This window comes from Nerophis ophidion, unplaced genomic scaffold (genome assembly GCF_033978795.1).
Source record: "Nerophis ophidion isolate RoL-2023_Sa unplaced genomic scaffold, RoL_Noph_v1.0 HiC_scaffold_48, whole genome shotgun sequence".
Taxonomy (NCBI): domain Eukaryota; kingdom Metazoa; phylum Chordata; class Actinopteri; order Syngnathiformes; family Syngnathidae; genus Nerophis; species Nerophis ophidion.
In genome coordinates, this window is record NW_026906970.1 from 671,133 (window position 1) to 688,330 (window position 17,198).

The window sequence follows — 17,198 nt, forward strand, 5'->3', positions numbered from 1 at the left end:
TAGAAAATGGAAAGAGAGATAGATCTATCTATCTATCTATCGATCGATCGATAGATGGATATAATATATATAATGCCACCCTCGGGCAGACGCCATAGGGTGCTAAAAGCTGGTACAAATTCACTAAAAATCAGCTTTTACCCAAGAGCCATAGTAGCACAATATGTCCTTCATGTCCTCATGTGTCATGTTTTTAATTTCTTTCAATTTTTTCGGACTGTAATAAGCAATAATGTTATATGCATGTGTGTATATATATTCATATGCATGCATGTATGCATCTGTGTGGATATATATACATATATAGATACATCTCTTATTTCTATCTACCTTTTTTTTGTACTATTTATATTACCATATTGTACATGCACCTTAGGGGATCTGCTCCAATTTCGTTGTTCTTTGAACCTGTTCACTGCAATAATGACAATAAAACTCTATTCTATTCTATTCTATTCAAAGGAAATTTGAAAAGAACATGAAAACCTCCCACATTCTAAATCCATCCATCCATTTTCTACCGCTTATTCCCTTTCGGGGTCGCGGGGGGCGCTGGCGCCTATCTCAGCTACAATCGGGCGGAAGGCAGGGTACACCCTGGACAAGTCGCCACCTCATCGCAGGGCCAACACAGATAGACAGACAACATTCACACTCACATTCACACACTAGGGCCAATTTAGTGTTGCCAATCAACCTATCCCCAGGTGCATGTCTTTGGAAGTGGGAGGAAGCCGGAGTACCCGGAGGGAACCCATGCATTCACGGGGAGAACATGCAAACTCCACACAGAAAGATCCCGAGCCTGGATTTGAACCCAGGACTACATTCTAAATTACATTATAAAAATGATTAACATCAAAAACGAAAATAATATCATTAATGTAATATTAATTTTGTTTCTTTTTTGTCATTCCTTATGCTACTTTTGTTTGAATATATTTTTAAATATTGACATTTTTTTACGGAAATAAGTTTTATGTCTTTACTATGAAAATTTGAAATGGACAATTTTACTTTTATTTTCATAATAAGTAAATAGTATATAATAAAATATTTTTACCGGTGGCGGAAAGCTGGTTTTACTTATTTCTCTCGCGAGATTTGGAAAATAGCTGCTTACTTATTTCTCTCGCGAGATCTGACAACACTGCGCGCGAACCAAACACGGCGAGGATAAAGCAAGATGGCGTCTGACGGTGAAGACATTATTGCAGTCGTCACAGTTCAGTGTTCTTAATCTATGCCTCCATGTACACATATATGTCCTTTATTAGACTCTAGTAAATAGAGTAAACATCGTTAATAACTGTTTGCATCCGGTTATATTAGTCTGAGCGCACTTTGATGCTTCTCGAGCTAGCTTAGCCTGCTAGTTAGCTTAGCTTGTTAGCTGCTAACAAAGAGAGGCGGAAGTGATCAAAACACATCACTAAGTAAAGATCAAGTGTGAGTGTAAAGTGTTGTGATTGTGTGAAAATGTGCCAAAGAACCACAGCAGAGTACGAGGAGGAACTTTATCCAACAAAAGAGGAGAAGGAGCAACAACATGAAAAACATCAAGTTGTGTTACACAGAACAGGTTTGTTTACTTCTTACTCTCACATCTTTACTAACTTTATATTTCATTATTAACACTATTCCTAAATAGATTGTCTGTAGGAAGATTAATTGTTATGTGAGGATGATGCACTAATTGTTTTGTCCATCCATCCATTTTCTACCGCTTATTCCCTTTTGGGGTCGCGGGGGGCGCAGGCGCCTATCTCAGCTACAATCGGGCGGAAGGCGGGGTACACCCTGGACAAGTCGCCATCTCATCGCAGGGCCAACACAGATAGACAAACAACATTAACACTCACATTCACACACTAGGGACCATTTAGTGTTGCCAATCAACCTATCCCCAGGTGCATGTTTTTGGAAGTGGGAGGAAGCCGGAGTACCCGGAGGGAACCCACGCATTCACGGGGAGAACATGCAAACTCCACACAGAAAGATCCCAAGCCTGGATTTGAACCCAGGACTGCAGGAACTTGGTATTGTGAGGCAGACGCACTAACCCCTCTGCCACCGTGAATTGTTTTATGTTCTTCATAAAAACGAGACAGTGTCAGACACACAATATTTATGAGAGTTTGATGTTTGTAACAATGTGTATCAACAAGTTTACACAAAACTCACACAGTCACCAGGGGAATATTCCAGAGAGCTGGTTAAGCGCAAAGTCCTGAGTATGTAAAGCTCGAGAGTTTTACCTCCAAAAATAAGAGAGGTAAGACAAAGTCAGAGTCAGTTACCATTGTGACTGACGCTGTAAACCTAGCCTGATAGCTGGCAGGTTTGACAAGTTATATATGTGTGTCAAAGCATACTGACCTGTTATTTCCTTCACAACCTCCCTGAGATCGGTAGGTTGTGAGTTCAAACCCCAACCCAGTCATACCAAATACTATAAAAATGGGACCCATTACTTCTCTGCCTTGCACTCAGCATCAAGGGTTGTAATTGGGGTTTAATCACCATAAAAGTTATTCCCGGGCATGGCCACCGCTGCTGCTCACTGCTCCCCTCACCTCCCAGGGTGTGATCAAGGGTGATGGGCTAAATGCAGGGAATAATCTCCCCACACCTAGTGTGTGTGACAATCATTGGTACTTTGACTTTTTAACGTGGCTGTGATTGGCAAAAAAACAAAGCCTGATCTAAAGATGACATCTTGATCTCCTTCCATCTCAAACCAATTGACCGTTCATTATTAAGTGAAATGTTTTATAGTCGCTTAAATTTGTCTTTAACCAAGCAACACTGTTTTATTCAGTTACTCGACTAATCGGAAAATTTCCAGTAGAACACTTGATTAATAAAATTTTCAATAGCCACAGCCCTATATTTCATGTACAATTTAATATTCAGCATGTAGGAGTTAAAATGCGTTTTGTTTGTGTCTTGTAGACATCCATCAGCTGATTGGACACCAAGAAGAATGTCTCCCTCATCTGCAGGGGGACAGTTTCACTGTAAAGTATCCACAGCCCTCACATTTTAAAGGGGACAAGGAGGTTCCACAGCCCTCTTATTTCAAAGAGGAAGAGGGGGGAGAGTGTCCTGTAGGGCAGGAGGAGGCTGATGTCAGCAAGTTTCCCCTGACTGTTGTCTCTGTGAAGACTGAAGAGCATGAAGACAAACCACCTGAGTCCTCACAGCTTCATCACAGTCCAAGTAAGCACAACATCCACATATCATCTAATACAATGTTTGTGACACATGTTCATCCGGGGGACACATTTATCACTAAAGATGAAGATATGTTTGCTTTTTAACACCACCATTTAAAAATGAATGCTCATCAATCATCAACAGTGTAATTGCTGGGGTGTAACCATGTGACCTAGAGGCCGTCCTCCTTACCTCACGTGGTCAAATGAAGGCAAACATTCAATATGGCTACTGTTTATTTACCTTTAGCAGCACATATGTCGGCATATTTCAAAGGTTTAGTGTGAAGATAAGAGATGTACACCAAGTACCATTTTTTTAGTACTGGTTCCTAATTATGTTGTCCATGAGGACCGTGAAGATTCTGGACTAACGGCACAACTATTTGTAGTTTTAATTCCAGCTGACTGACGTAACTATGATACATTTTCACACTGAGTTCAGCTGCCGCTGCTACACATTACAATCAGCTTTGAATGATGACAAATAAGGAAGCAACCAAAGTTTGATGTGTGTGTTATTGAGAAGAAGATGACATAACTGCATTTCACCTTGCACTGCACACATAGTTGACTTCTTTTAATTTTCCTGAAGGAACTCTCCTGAAGGAATCAATTAAGTACTATCTATCTATATATTTAAGACTTCAAATAAACAGCTGCTGATAAAAGACTTCCCTGCTTTAAAATGTTACAGAACATCATGTTGGAGGTGTTCAAACTCTTGTGCTAATAGAAATGCTATTTAAAATGCCTTTTTTCCAGGTTTTTATTTCCACAAATGACATGTAGTACCGACAAGAGTACTGATAAATACTGGTGTCGATAAGGAATATTTATTAGGGTATCATATCCATGAATCTATAAATTTACATCCCTACTGAAAATACAAGCCAGATATCTTAAAAAAATAAAATCATTTTTTATTTGGATTTAGTTACTACTCCGGTGTCCAGCAATGTCTCAACACCGTTGAGAGATGAATTAATGTAGTTTATTTTTACTAATTAGCTATGTTTTGTTGATGTTAAACATCAGAATCAGACACATTTTTATTAACCCCCGAGGGGAAATTAAAATGTTCAGCAGAATCCCATTCAAGGTCAGACAAACATTCTAGGGAGACAGAACAGGATCGCTGACGGGTCTGCCAACTTGCGGCGCCCCTTGCAAAAAAGGTGAGATACATACAGGTAAAAAAGTGGGGGCAATGAGAGAGAAAAAAAAAATCGGTCCAAGCCTGGGCCCCTGGAGAGGGGGTCCAGACTGAGGCCAAGGGAAGAAAACAACTCATTGCCATAGCACACATTCCTCTTTCATGTGTGTAAGAGGGAAACATCAAAGAGGACAAAGGACATTAAAAGAGCAGAGCTGATGCAACCAGCCACTTCTACATACAGCTATGAATAAAAAGTAAAAGAAACATATACAATGTGGTGGCTTTTGCGGTGTCCCACGCCATCGTCTGCTGGGGTGAAGGGAGCTTGGCCAGAGACGGGAGCAGACCCAACAAAGCAACCAAGAGAGCCGACTCCACTCTTGGCCGCCAAACCAAGTCTCGGCCAGTGTCCAGTCCGCATGGATGAGTGAGGATATGTCCAAAGAGACCGAGGTGTCCGATACCTGCTCATTCAGCCAAGACACTGTGAAGCTTTTCCGTCCCGGCGCTCAGTGCTAGCTCCGCAGTCCTGTCTCTTCATCTGCATCTCCTCCAGTCTCTCCAAACGGACTCTGGTGTGGCAGAAACCAAGCAGCTGGTCTCCATGGCCAAAAGGCTCTCGGGAGGCAGATCCAGAAGTTCACAAAAAAGCACCGCAGAAGTCACGAAAGTGCCACCCCTTGTCACACAGTCCCAAAAGGTCCGGACCAAAAGGCAAAAAAAATAAAAATAATAATACACATATATATATATATATATATATGTATATATATATATAAACATGAAAAGAAGAGGGAAACACAAAAGGATGACACAAGAGCACAGAGTTCCTGCCAACAGCAGCCACTACAGGGTCGCCATCTTGGGGGGAAAAAAAAAAATTGCAGCATACAAGCTACAACAACACACAAATCATAAAAGTTTCCTAAAGGAAAATGTTCATATTTAAATAAGTAGAGTAAATAAATCATAAACAGGATTTTACAGTTTAAATGCAAATGTTGATGCTCCTCTTAGACACTGTTCTTTGTTCTCTTTCGGGTGTACAAGCAGCTGTCTTGTTTGTATGTAAGTGTTTTACAGCTGTGTTTATTTTTTTCATGAGTTTTTGTATTGCTTCGCTGATGTACCGTATGGTTTTGACATCTTGAAAGTCAACGCCAAGAAAAAGAAGAGGGCCAAGAAAAAAGTGTCGGCCGACAAGTCCGCCGCCAAGGGCAAGAAGAGCGACGCCCAAGCAGGACGCTCCTCGTCCAGCCCCAAGAAGTCCAGAGCGGGGAGCAAGTCCAAGGCCATCGTCATGGACTCCAGCACAGACGACGAGAAGCATGGCGAGGAAGAGAAGGTGACGGCGAGGGACAAGTGGTCGGAAAAAGAGGAAGAGTCGTTGGAAAAAGAGTTGAAAACTTACCTGCAGGACTAAGTGTGCACTTGGATCTTCAATCCGCCAAACTCTTCCCACATGGGAGGAGTGTGGGAAAGACTAATTGGCATCATGCGCCGTATCCTGGATGCATTGCTCCTTAAGGAGGGAAGCTCTCACCTTTCTCATGAGGTGCTCACCACTCTCATGGCTGAGGTCATGGCAATTATAAACGCAAGACCTCTCATTCCAGTTTCAACTAAACCAGAGATGCCAGCAATACTAACACCTGCAACCTTGCTGACACTGAAGAGAGACGTCATATCTGCACCGCCAGGAGACTTCAACGTGAAAGACATCCACTCGCAACAATGGCGGAAAGTCCAATCTCTCTCTGATAGATTCTGGAAGCGATGGAAACAAGAATACCTGTCAACCATACAAACTAGGAGAAGAGACTCGGCTGAACGCCGCTGTGCTACCTCCAGCACGAGCCCCCCCTTCCACAAGCGGATGCCAGACGCTCTCTCTACGGTCTAAAACTACCTCTAGGGGTGAGTGGGGGTAGGAACTGAAAGAGGTAGACAGGGTGGGAGGAAAAGTCACAGGTGGAGGGGTTTCAGAGGGGACTCTGCCACCACCATTGCCCCAATAATCACACATATAATAAACTTCTCAATCAAACAAGGCCAGTTACCCAAGGATTTCAAGATAGCAAGAGTAACCCCCCTTTATAAAAAAAGGAAGCAAATTAGAACCTGGTAACTACCGACCTGTTTCTATGCTCAGTTCCATTTTGAAAGTAATGGAAAAAATAGTTTATGAACAGGTTGATGGATACCTTGCTACTAATAAACTAATGTACAAATTCCAATCCGGCTTCAGAACTAACCACTCCACTGACACATGCCTTCTCTATCAGAGCGACCACATCAAACATGAGGTGGAGGCGGGCAAATACTGCGGCATGGTCATGCTGGACATTCAGAAGGCCTTTGACACCGTTAACCACGCTATACTGTTGGATAAGCTCAGAGCAATCGGATTCGATGAAACCTCATCAAGCTGGATGCAATCTTACTTGGAGGGGAAGAAACAGGTGGTAGAGGTGCCCCTCCCCTCTCAGTAAGCTGTGGAGTCCCCCAAGGCAGTATACTAGGACCTTTACTGTTCCTAATATACGTAAATGACATGCCATCAGCATGCCACTGTGAATTCTTCCTGTTTGTGGATGACTCGGCCCTGCTGGTATCCGGCAAGGACAAGTCACAGGTGGAACAAATCCTCAGTGCTGAACTACTTAATATTTGCACCTGGCTCTCTGACAACAAGCTATCCATACACTTAGGTAAAACGGAATCTATCCTATATGGGTCCCATATCAACCTTAAAGGGGAACATTATCACCAGACCTATGTAAGCGTCAATATATACCTTGATGTTGCAGAAAAAAGACCATATATTTTTTTAACCGATTTCCGAACTCTAAATGGGTGAATTTTGGCGAATTAAACGCCTCTCTGTTTATCGCTCTCGGAGTGATGACGTCAGAACGTGACGTCACCTAGGTAGAGAACAGCATTTTTCTCCACCACATTACAAACACAAGTCAAATCAGCTCTGTTATTTTCCGTTTTTTCGACTGTTTTCCGGTACCTTGGAGACATCATGCCTCGTCGGTGTGTTGTCGGAGGGTGTAACAACACGATCAGGGAATGATTCTAGTTGATTTATGTAGAATGTGCATCGATTAGCACGGCATGCTAATCGATGCTAACATGCTATTTAGGCTAGCTGTGTATACATATTGCAGCATTACGCCTCATTTGTAGCTATATTTACATCCAGCCTTTCCCTCCACCCACATTTAATGTCAAAAAAACACATCCCAATCGACGGATTTAAGTTGCTCCAGTGTCAAGAAATGCGAAAGTCCCTCGTTTGGTTTTTACCGGCGATGCTACGACAGAGATGGCAAGAATGTGTGGATATCATGCGACACTCAAAGCAGATGCATTCCCAACGATAAAGTCAACAAAATCACAAAGGTGAGTTTTGTTGATGTTGTTGACTTATGTGCTAATCAAACATATGCTAACATGCTATTTAGGCTAGCTGTATGTACATTTGAAACCATATTTACATCCAGCGTTTCCTTCCACCCACATTTAATGCAAAACAAACACTTACCAATCGACGGATTTAAGTTGCTCCAGTGTCACAAGATGCGAAAGTCCTGATCGTTTGGTCCGCACATTTTACCGGCGATGCTAACGCAGACATGGCCGAATAGCGTCAATAGCTATTCGCTCAATAGCTGCAGTTTCTTCTTCAATTTCATTTACGCTATCTGCCTCCATACTCCTACCATCCATTTTAATACATGCATAATCTGTTTAATCGCTAAAGCCGCTGAAATCCGAGGCTGAATCCGGGCTAATGTCGCTATATCTTGCTATGGTAACCGCCATGTTGTTTGTATTGGCATCGCTATCTGACGTCACAGGAAAATGAACAGTGGCTTCGCACATAACGAAAATCAATCACGTTAAAGCTTTTTTTTAGGTATATTCCGGGACGGGTAAAATTCTGAAAAAAACTTCGAAAAATAAAATAAGCCACTGGGAACTGATTTTTAGTGGTTTTAACCCTTTTTAAATTGTGATAATGTTCCCCTTTAAGAAAGTCATTGATTTCACTATAAAAGTGGGTGACATTGTTATCACCTGGAAAGATGAGATCACCTACCTACGTTCCATTCTAGAAGCTAATCTTTCCTGCGATAAAATGGCAACCAAGGTAATCAAAAAGGTCAACCAAAGAACGAGATTCCTCTACAGAATCTCCTCTCTGGTCAACAAAAGCACCTTGAATATTCTAGCGGGAACTCTCATTTAACCTTTTTTCGATTACGCTTGCTCCTCCTGGTACCTTAGCACCTCCAACACCCTTAAATCTAGACTCCAAACATCCCAGAATAAGCTAGTCCGGTTACTTTTAGACCTCCACGCCAGATCACACCTCACTCCAACCCACTTCTCCAAAGTGGGCTGGCTCAGGGTGGAGGACAGAGTAAAACAACTTGCACTGAGCCTAGTCTATGAAATCCGCTACACCTCCCTGATACCGAAGTACATGTCCAACTACTTCCTGACCGCCATAACCACAACACCAGGGGGAGCTCCACAAACCACGTTAAACCCAGATTCCGATCTAACAAAGGTCTTAATTCATTATCCTTCTATGCCACATCAATGTGGAATGCACTCCCAACAGGTGTAAAAGTAAGTGCATCTCTATCCTCCTTCAAAAGCGCTCTAAAACAACACCTCCAGGCAACTTCAACCCTTTACTAATACCCTCCTCCATTTACATCCCATCTCCCCGGATTATAAATAACCTAATGTAAATAATCAAATGTACTTCTAATGTATATACTTGTTCTTATGCTATGTGAACTCACTATGTTCTCTGCTGGCTGTACATATCTTACTGTAAGACCTTCACTGTTTCAATGTCCACATTTCTCTGTTGATGCAATTGTTGATGACTGAAGTACTGATATCAACCAAAAATCCGCATCCCACCCCCAGATTGTAAATAATGTAAATAATTCAATGTATATACTATGATGATTAACATGTGTGATGACTGTATTATGTTGATAGTATATATTTGTACCATGAATTGATTAACGTGGACCCCGACTTAAACAAGTTGAAAAACTTATTGGGGTGTTACCATTTAGTGGTCAATTGTACGGAATATGTACTGAACTGTGCAATCTACTAATAAAAGTATCAATCAATCAAATTCAGAAAATAAAGACTTATACTGTGATTGAAAACAAATGTCTTTAAGGAGTGTAAGATTGTCATGTATGTCCCCTGTGGACGACTGAGGGAGTGCCTGCTCTAAAAAAAATTCTTAATCCCCACTATGTTCTGGGGACGTAAGAGGGCTGACGTCACGGGTGCAGTACCCGTGACTACCAGACCAGCCGGAGGAGTCAATAGTAGAAAAACCAAAAGGATTACCAGGCGTGTATGGTGAGTCCTGGACAAGTTGAAAGTGGCTGTGTCCGTGAAGGGGTGATGGTGGAGTTAGCGTGTCTCTGTCGCTAGGCGATGCCCTTCGCCGCGGCTTCCGCCTCTGCCGACGCATGCGAGGGGGTGGGGTGAGACGGGGCGTTGCCGGACCTAGTGGAGTCAAGCGGGACTTGGAGACCTCCAAGCCCCAAGATCATCACATACGGCGTGCCGCGGAATGTCCCAGCCTGCATCGCTTGGGCTAACCTCCACGTTATCCTGTCGAATTCTTCGACTTCCGCTGCGAGAGAAGCTTCATTAGCTCGGACTTTACTGTGACGTCTTGCTGGTATCGTGGTGAAAAGTTATTCTCTCGTGGGTGCAGTGGAGGATGGAACACAGCGTGAGGGTAAGGATAATGATTTATTATACACTACAAAAACAATTTTTGAACAAAAAACACTTGCTCAAGGCACTGAAAACAAAACAAACAGAACTAACGTGGAAGCTAGAACGAACAAAAAGCGCTAGTATATAAACTACGGACAAGCAAACAATATAGCATGGAAGCTAATCGTATAAGAAAAAGTCTTTTACCACAATCGGGAAATGTGACATCATCTGTTGCGTGTAGCAAACTAAACTCCGAGAACAAAAGGCAAACAAACACAGGCATATATAGGGGCAGAAATAATCAGAGGCAGCTGCACGTGATCAAAAACAACAAACAGGTGACACTAAATGCGTAACTAGGCAACCGAAACAAACCAGGAAGTACCACCAGAAACTAAAGACGTCAAATACAAAACAGGCTGTGATAACAAAACAGAACAATGACATGGTCCAAGACGTGGACCATGACACCTAAATGGATTCATCTGCTTTGTAACTTTATTAGAACGTCCTGGATTGGTTGTTTGCTGTCTGCCAAGCTGTATAACCTCAACACATATAGTGAGGGCAGAACAACACTCAATAAACGTTTGGGAACTGAGGAAACTAATTGTTGAAGCTTTGAAAGTGGAATTTTTTACCATTATTGCTTGATGTACAGCTTCAGTTGTTCAACAGTCTTGTCGTATTTTACGCTTCATAATGTGCCACACATTTTTGATGGGAGACATGTCTGGACTGCGGGCGGGCCAGGAAAGTACCCGCACTCTTTTACTACGAAGCCACGCTGTTGTAACACATGGCTTGGCATTGTTTTGCTGAAATAAGCAGAGACGTCCATGTTAACGTTGCTTGGTTGACAACATATGTTGCTCCAAAACCTGAATGGACCATTCAGCATTAATGGTGCCTTCACAGATGTGTAAGTTACCCATGCCTTGGGCACAAATACACCCTCATACCATCACACATGCTGGCTTTTGAACTCTGCGCCTAGAACAATCCGGATGGTTATTTTCCTATTTGTTCCGGAGGACACCATGTCCACAGTTTCCAAATATAATTTGAAATGTGGACTCGTCAGACCACAGAACACTTTTCCACTTTGCATCAATCCATCTTAGATGAGCTCGGGCCCAGAGAAACCGGCGGCGTTCCTGTGTGTTGTTGATAAATGGTTTTCGCTTTGCATAGTAGAGTTTTAACTTGCACTTACACATGTAGCGCCCAACTATAGTTACTGACAGTGGTTTTATGAAGTGTTCCTGAGCCCGTGTGGTGATATCCTTTACACACTGACGTCAGTTTTTGATGCAGTACCACCTGAGGGATCAAAGGTCCGTAATATCATCGCTTACGTTCAGTGATGTCTCCAGATTCTCTGAACCCTTTGACGATTTTACGGACCGTAGATGGTAAAATCCCTAAATTCCTTTCAATAGCTCGTTGAGAAATGTTGTTCTGAAACTGTTCAACAATTTCCTTACAAATTGGTGACCCTCACCCCATCCTTGTTTGTGAATTACTTAGCATGTCATGGAAGCTGCTTTTATACCCAATCATGGCACCCACCTGTTCCCAATTAGCCTGCACACCTGTGGGATGTTCCACATAAGTGTTTGATGAGCATTCCTCAACTTTATCAGTATCCATTACCACCTTTCCCAACTTCTTTGTTACGTGTTGCTGGCATCAAATTCCAAAGTTAATGATTATTTGCAAAAAAAAAAATGTTTATCAGTTTGAACATCAAATATGTTGTCTTTGTAGCATATTCAACTGAATATGGCTTGAAAATAATTTGCAAATCATTGTATTCTGTTTATATTTACATCTAACACAATTTCCCAACTCATATGGAAACAGGGTTTGTAGAATTAGCTTTCATTATCTTAGAGGTGAGAAAACAGTTCAGTATGTCAATATAGCAGCATAAGCTAGTTACTTCTGTGATCAATGCGCCGCTAAAAGTAGGTCCTTAATATTAGCGCTTATAATAACAATATCATTAATACTTTGTTAATATTCAGGTCACAAAATGTAAAATGAGTATTGTTGGCAATTTTTTGGGATGGTTATTTGGAGGACTTTGTGGGTCTAACAGAGGAGCTCCCATTGACTCCAATGTTAGCTGATTTTTTGCTCATGATTATTTAATAATTCAAATTCATAAAAGTTTGAAACAAATGTCTTACATAAGGATTGTGAATGATAGGTGACATTTTTTAAAAGTGCAGTTTCCTTTGAATTTGTCAGATAAGTAAACAGTTCTTCAAATTAAAGATGTAAAACAATTGAGGTTGTTTATAGATATTATCCACTATGAAGTTACAGTCAAACTAAGCACACAAGGGAAAGTAAATAAATAAATAAATAAATGGGTTGTACTTGTATAGCGCTTTTCTACCTTCAAGGTACTCAAAGCGCTTTGACTCTACTTCCACATTCACCCATTCACACACACATTCACACACTGATTGAGGGAGCTGCCATGCAAGGCGCCAACCAGCAACCATCAGGAGCAAGGGTGAAGTGTCTTGCTCAGGACACAACGGACGTGACGAGGTTGGTTCTAGGTGGGATTTGAACCAGTGACCCTCGGGTTGCGCACGGCCACTCTCCCACTGCGCCACGCCGTCCCTAAAAGTACATTCATATACACATGAAGTACACACACGTGTAAGAATCATGTTAACCACCAAAATATTGTCTCGTTCTCCTAAAGCCAATATCGAGTATCCTTTGGTGAGCTGACCGTATCGTCACACCCTTAATTGAAAACACACCATCCCCATGACATGACACTTCCACGTGATGTAGAACAGTAGTCCCACATTTTAGACATACACGCACATCTGAAGAATATTAAAATTAAATATATTTGGTGGGCCAAACAAAATGACTCGACGAACCAATGTTTGGTATGGGCGATATGACCTCAAATCTATATCCTAACAACAATATGTCACAATATATAATTTGATATATGATTGAGAATAGAATAATTTCAAAATAGGTACAAAAGCTCCTAATTTGGCAGCTGACATATGCAGTAACATATTGTTCGTTTCTAATAGTATTATTTTGTCAAAACAGTTATTAATAATGTACTTGTTTATTTACTGTTAATATCTGGTTACTTTATTTGAGAAAATAATACTGGAAATGTAATATTTTACTGCATATTTCAGCAACTAAATTAGGAGCCTGTGTAGCCTGTTTTAAAATGGTTCTATCAGTAATTCTAAATGAAATACTGTATCGCAAAATCAATTTTAAACCATATCGGTCATCCATAGTAAAAAGTCCTGTCCTGGTTTTTGTTTCTTTTCCTGTGAATAATGTTGTAAAGAGCAGCGTGTTTGTGCGTCACTGAGATTTCAAGACAGTTCATACGATAACTTGTTTTTCCTAAGTGCATGTAAAAGTACTGAATGCATTGTGTGACTGAGCAGAGATGTTGTGTTTGTCTTGCAGATGTCTGTGAAGAACATCTTCACCCTGAGCAACAGAAGTGGAGCTTCAGGATGCGGACAGAGGAGCCACAGCCCTCCCACATTAAGAAGGAAGAGGAATACCCACTGATATCCCATTTTAAAAAGGAAGAGGAGGACCCACTGACACCCCATTTTAAAAAGGAAGTGGTGGATCCACTGACTCCTCACTCTAAGGAGGAAGAGGAGGACCCAGTGACCCCTTACATTAAAGAGGAAGAGGAGGAAGAGGGCATCAGTCAGCCTAAATGGTTGGAGGAGTTCCCAGTGACTGGTGTCCCTGTGAAGAGTGAAGATGATGAGGTGAAAGGTGAAAGTGAGGAGAGGGGAGGGGGGGAGCCTCCAAGCAGCAGCTCAACACAACACATGACAACAGAAGCTGATGGAGACCACTGTGGAGGATCACAAGCAGACAAGCTCTTAGCTCCACTATCAGATAGTGAGGACACAACGTCACACTCTCCTGACACTGATGATGAAGACTCTAAAGATGATAAGACATGTCACACTGACAACACTCACTTCACATGTCCTCACTGTCACAAAACTTTTAAATACCATTGTCGTCTGAAATCACACATGAGAACACACACTGGAGAAAAACCTTTTTCTTGCTCAGAATGTGGTAAAGGTTTTACACGAAGTCAACATTTGAAAGTACACATGAGAACACACACTGGAGAAAGACCTTTTTTATGTTCAATCTGTGGGAAAGTTTTTATTCAAAGGTACTATTTAAAATCACACATGAGTACACACACTGGAGGAAAACATTGTTCCTGCTCAGAATGTGGTAAAAATTATACTCAAAGCCATAATTTGAAAACACACATGAGAATAGACACTGGAGAAAAACCTTTTTCATGTTCAATCTGTGGTAAAAATTTTACTCGAAGGCAAAATTTTAAAACACACATGACAATACACACTGGAGAAAAACCTTTTTCATGTTCAATTTGTGTCAAAAATTTTACTCAAAGGCAATCTTTGAAAGTACATATGAGATTACACAATGGAGAAAAAAAATGTTTCCTGCTCAGACTGTGGTAAAAGTATCGTACTAAATCAAAGTTTAAAAGTACATATGAGAACACACACTGGAGTAAAACGTTTTTCATGTTCAATCTGTGGTAAAAATTTTACTCGAAGGCAACATTTTAAAACACACATGACAATACACACTGGAGAAAAAACCTTTTTCATGTTCAATTTGTGTTAAAAATTTTACTCAAAGGCAATCTTTGAAAGTACATATGAGATTACCACTGGAGAAAATAAAATTTCCTGCTCAGAATGTGGTAAAAGTTTTGTAATAAATCAAGGTTTAAAAGTACATTTGAGAACACACACTGGAGAAAAACCTTTTTCATGTTCAATCTGCGGTAAAGATTGTACTCAAAAGAAGCATTTCAAAGCACACATGACACTACACACTGGAGAAAAACCTTTTTCATGTTCAATCTTTGGTAAAAAATCTATTCGAAGGCAACATTTAAAAACACACATGAGAATACACACTGGAGAAAAACCTTGTTCCTTCTCATAATGTGGTAAAAGTTTTGTCATAAGACAAAGTTTAAAAGTAAAAATGAGAACACACGCTGGTGAAAAACCTTTCATATGTTCAGTATGTTGTAAAAGTTATATAGAAGGACGACAATTAAAATTACACATGATATAGCACTCTGGTGAAAAACCATACTCCTGTTCAAGCTGCGATAAAAGCTTTGGTCACCTAAACACTCTTACAGTGCATATGAGAACACACGCAGGTGAGAAAGTGCTGAGTTGCAGTGTGTGTGGTGAAAGATTGTCTTCTAAGTAGCAGTGTAAGAAACACAAGTGTGCTGGTGAGAACAGCAGCAGCAAATGAAACTGCAGGATTTGAAATAAACTGTCCAGACTTTCATTTTGACTTTCTAACAACATCAGCACATATAACATGTGTGACATCGTTGTTGATTAGTGTAACACAATCTTGTTAATATGATTCTAACATTTATAGATTAGACACTTCAGATTAGTGTGTTTATTACAGTCAAGTACATGAGTTAATATACACATTTGTGTACTTTGAAATGAACACAACAATTTGACTGAAAAGGTGAGAATAAACAGTACATACAATTATGTTACATACAATAAACATTGTATGTGTAAATATCCATAATTTACCTCTATACTTATTCATAATAGTGTTTTATATGTTTTTTGAAAAATGACGTGTTACATATTTTATTTTCTAATTGTAGATGATTCCATAGATGAACTCCTTTATATGATGTACATATTTGTTTTACATGTGTTCATACCTTTGCTTTTGAGTACACATAAATCCCTCTTAGTTCATATTTACTGGTTCACATCTGAAACATCTTCTGGACCACTTCTGGAAGCATATTATTATTTACTTTATACATCATTTGAACAGTTGTCTTTTATACAAGATCTTTTACTTTTATAATGTGTGATTTTTTGAATAATTTGTTGAGTCTCTAGAATCCATTCTATTAGTTGTCTTTATTACTTTCTTGTGTAATATGATGATTGTTGTGTGATTGTTTTATATGTATGTCCCCAGACTTTTATGCAATAAACAATGTATGTTTCAACTGAAGTTGGCTACAATAATTCTAGTTAATATTTGTACGTATTTTATTCTCTTTAGTATTGCACTCCATTGTTTTATTGTTTTCTTTATATGACTTACATGTAGTGTCCAGCTTACTTCATCATCTATATTAACTCAGAAAAATGCGATTACCTTAATTCCTTTAATTTCAATATTATCCATCATAATTTGTGTTTTACATTTTTACAATCTTCAAATATGATGTATTTAGTTTTATTGAAGTTTAGTGATGGTTTATTGATGTGCAGCCATCTTTTTATGGTTAAGTTCTCTATGGATAAAATAAAATGAGAGTTAAATCAAGCGGTAATGAAGATTATTATATACATAATTACACTCAGTAGTGACAATTAAAGACACTTCCATCCTGTTCATTTGAGCAAAGAAAAAGAGTAGACTGTAATATTCTAAACAATAGAAGAATATTAATATCAGCAGTCAATATTCCAACATTGTGAAGCTAAGCTATCGTAAAAAACATATTCAGCATTAAAGGCTTTATGAGAGTGATGTAATGATCAGAATCAGAAATACTTTATTAATCCCCACAGGGAATTTAAATTGTCAGCACTGTTATGACCATGTGTATATTAAATGTAATATTATATGAATACCATAATAAATTGTTAAGTTTGGAGATGTGTAATATTTTTTGTATGAACATCCTGAATGTTTTTGTGCTAGAATAGTTTTAATTAGTAGAGAGTGGGGGGAAATGAGGCAGTAATGATAATAATGGTTTGTTTTAAGCCTGTTTATGAATAATTAAAGATAATTAAGATACCAAAATGTAGCTTACATCCTCAGTGAGCTGAACTCCAGCAGTAAAGATGAGAGAAATAATGTGGAAAGGTCAGAAGTCAAATGTTTCTTCAGGTAATACATGGAGCCTCTGCTGCCACCCAGCGGCC

At 39.9% G+C, this 17,198-nt stretch overlaps 1 protein-coding gene and 1 pseudogene across 1 annotated transcript; one reads left to right on the top strand and one right to left on the bottom strand.

Moving 5' to 3' along the window:
• Nucleotides 1-17,198, bottom strand: part of LOC133546901 (uncharacterized) — a 54,241-nt pseudogene that overhangs the window by 20,737 nt on the left and 16,306 nt on the right.
• On the top strand, nt 1,169-16,229 carry LOC133546912 (oocyte zinc finger protein XlCOF22-like). Its single transcript, XM_061892764.1, has 3 exons — nt 1,169-1,582; nt 2,956-3,222; nt 13,639-16,229. Exons 1-3 carry the CDS (start codon nt 1,480-1,482, stop codon nt 14,703-14,705), a joined length of 1,437 nt encoding a protein of 478 aa, XP_061748748.1. The 5' UTR covers nt 1,169-1,479; the 3' UTR covers nt 14,706-16,229.

Coding starts and splice junctions, on each gene's coding strand:
- LOC133546912 (XM_061892764.1), top strand. CDS start 1,480: ATGTGCCAAAGAACCACAGCAGAGTACGAGGAGGAACTTTATCCAACA. Junction 1,583..2,955: donor AGTTGTGTTACACAGAACAG/GTTTGTTTACTT, acceptor TGTGTCTTGTAG/ACATCCATCAGCTGATTGGA. Junction 3,223..13,638: donor ACAGCTTCATCACAGTCCAA/GTAAGCACAACA, acceptor TTTGTCTTGCAG/ATGTCTGTGAAGAACATCTT.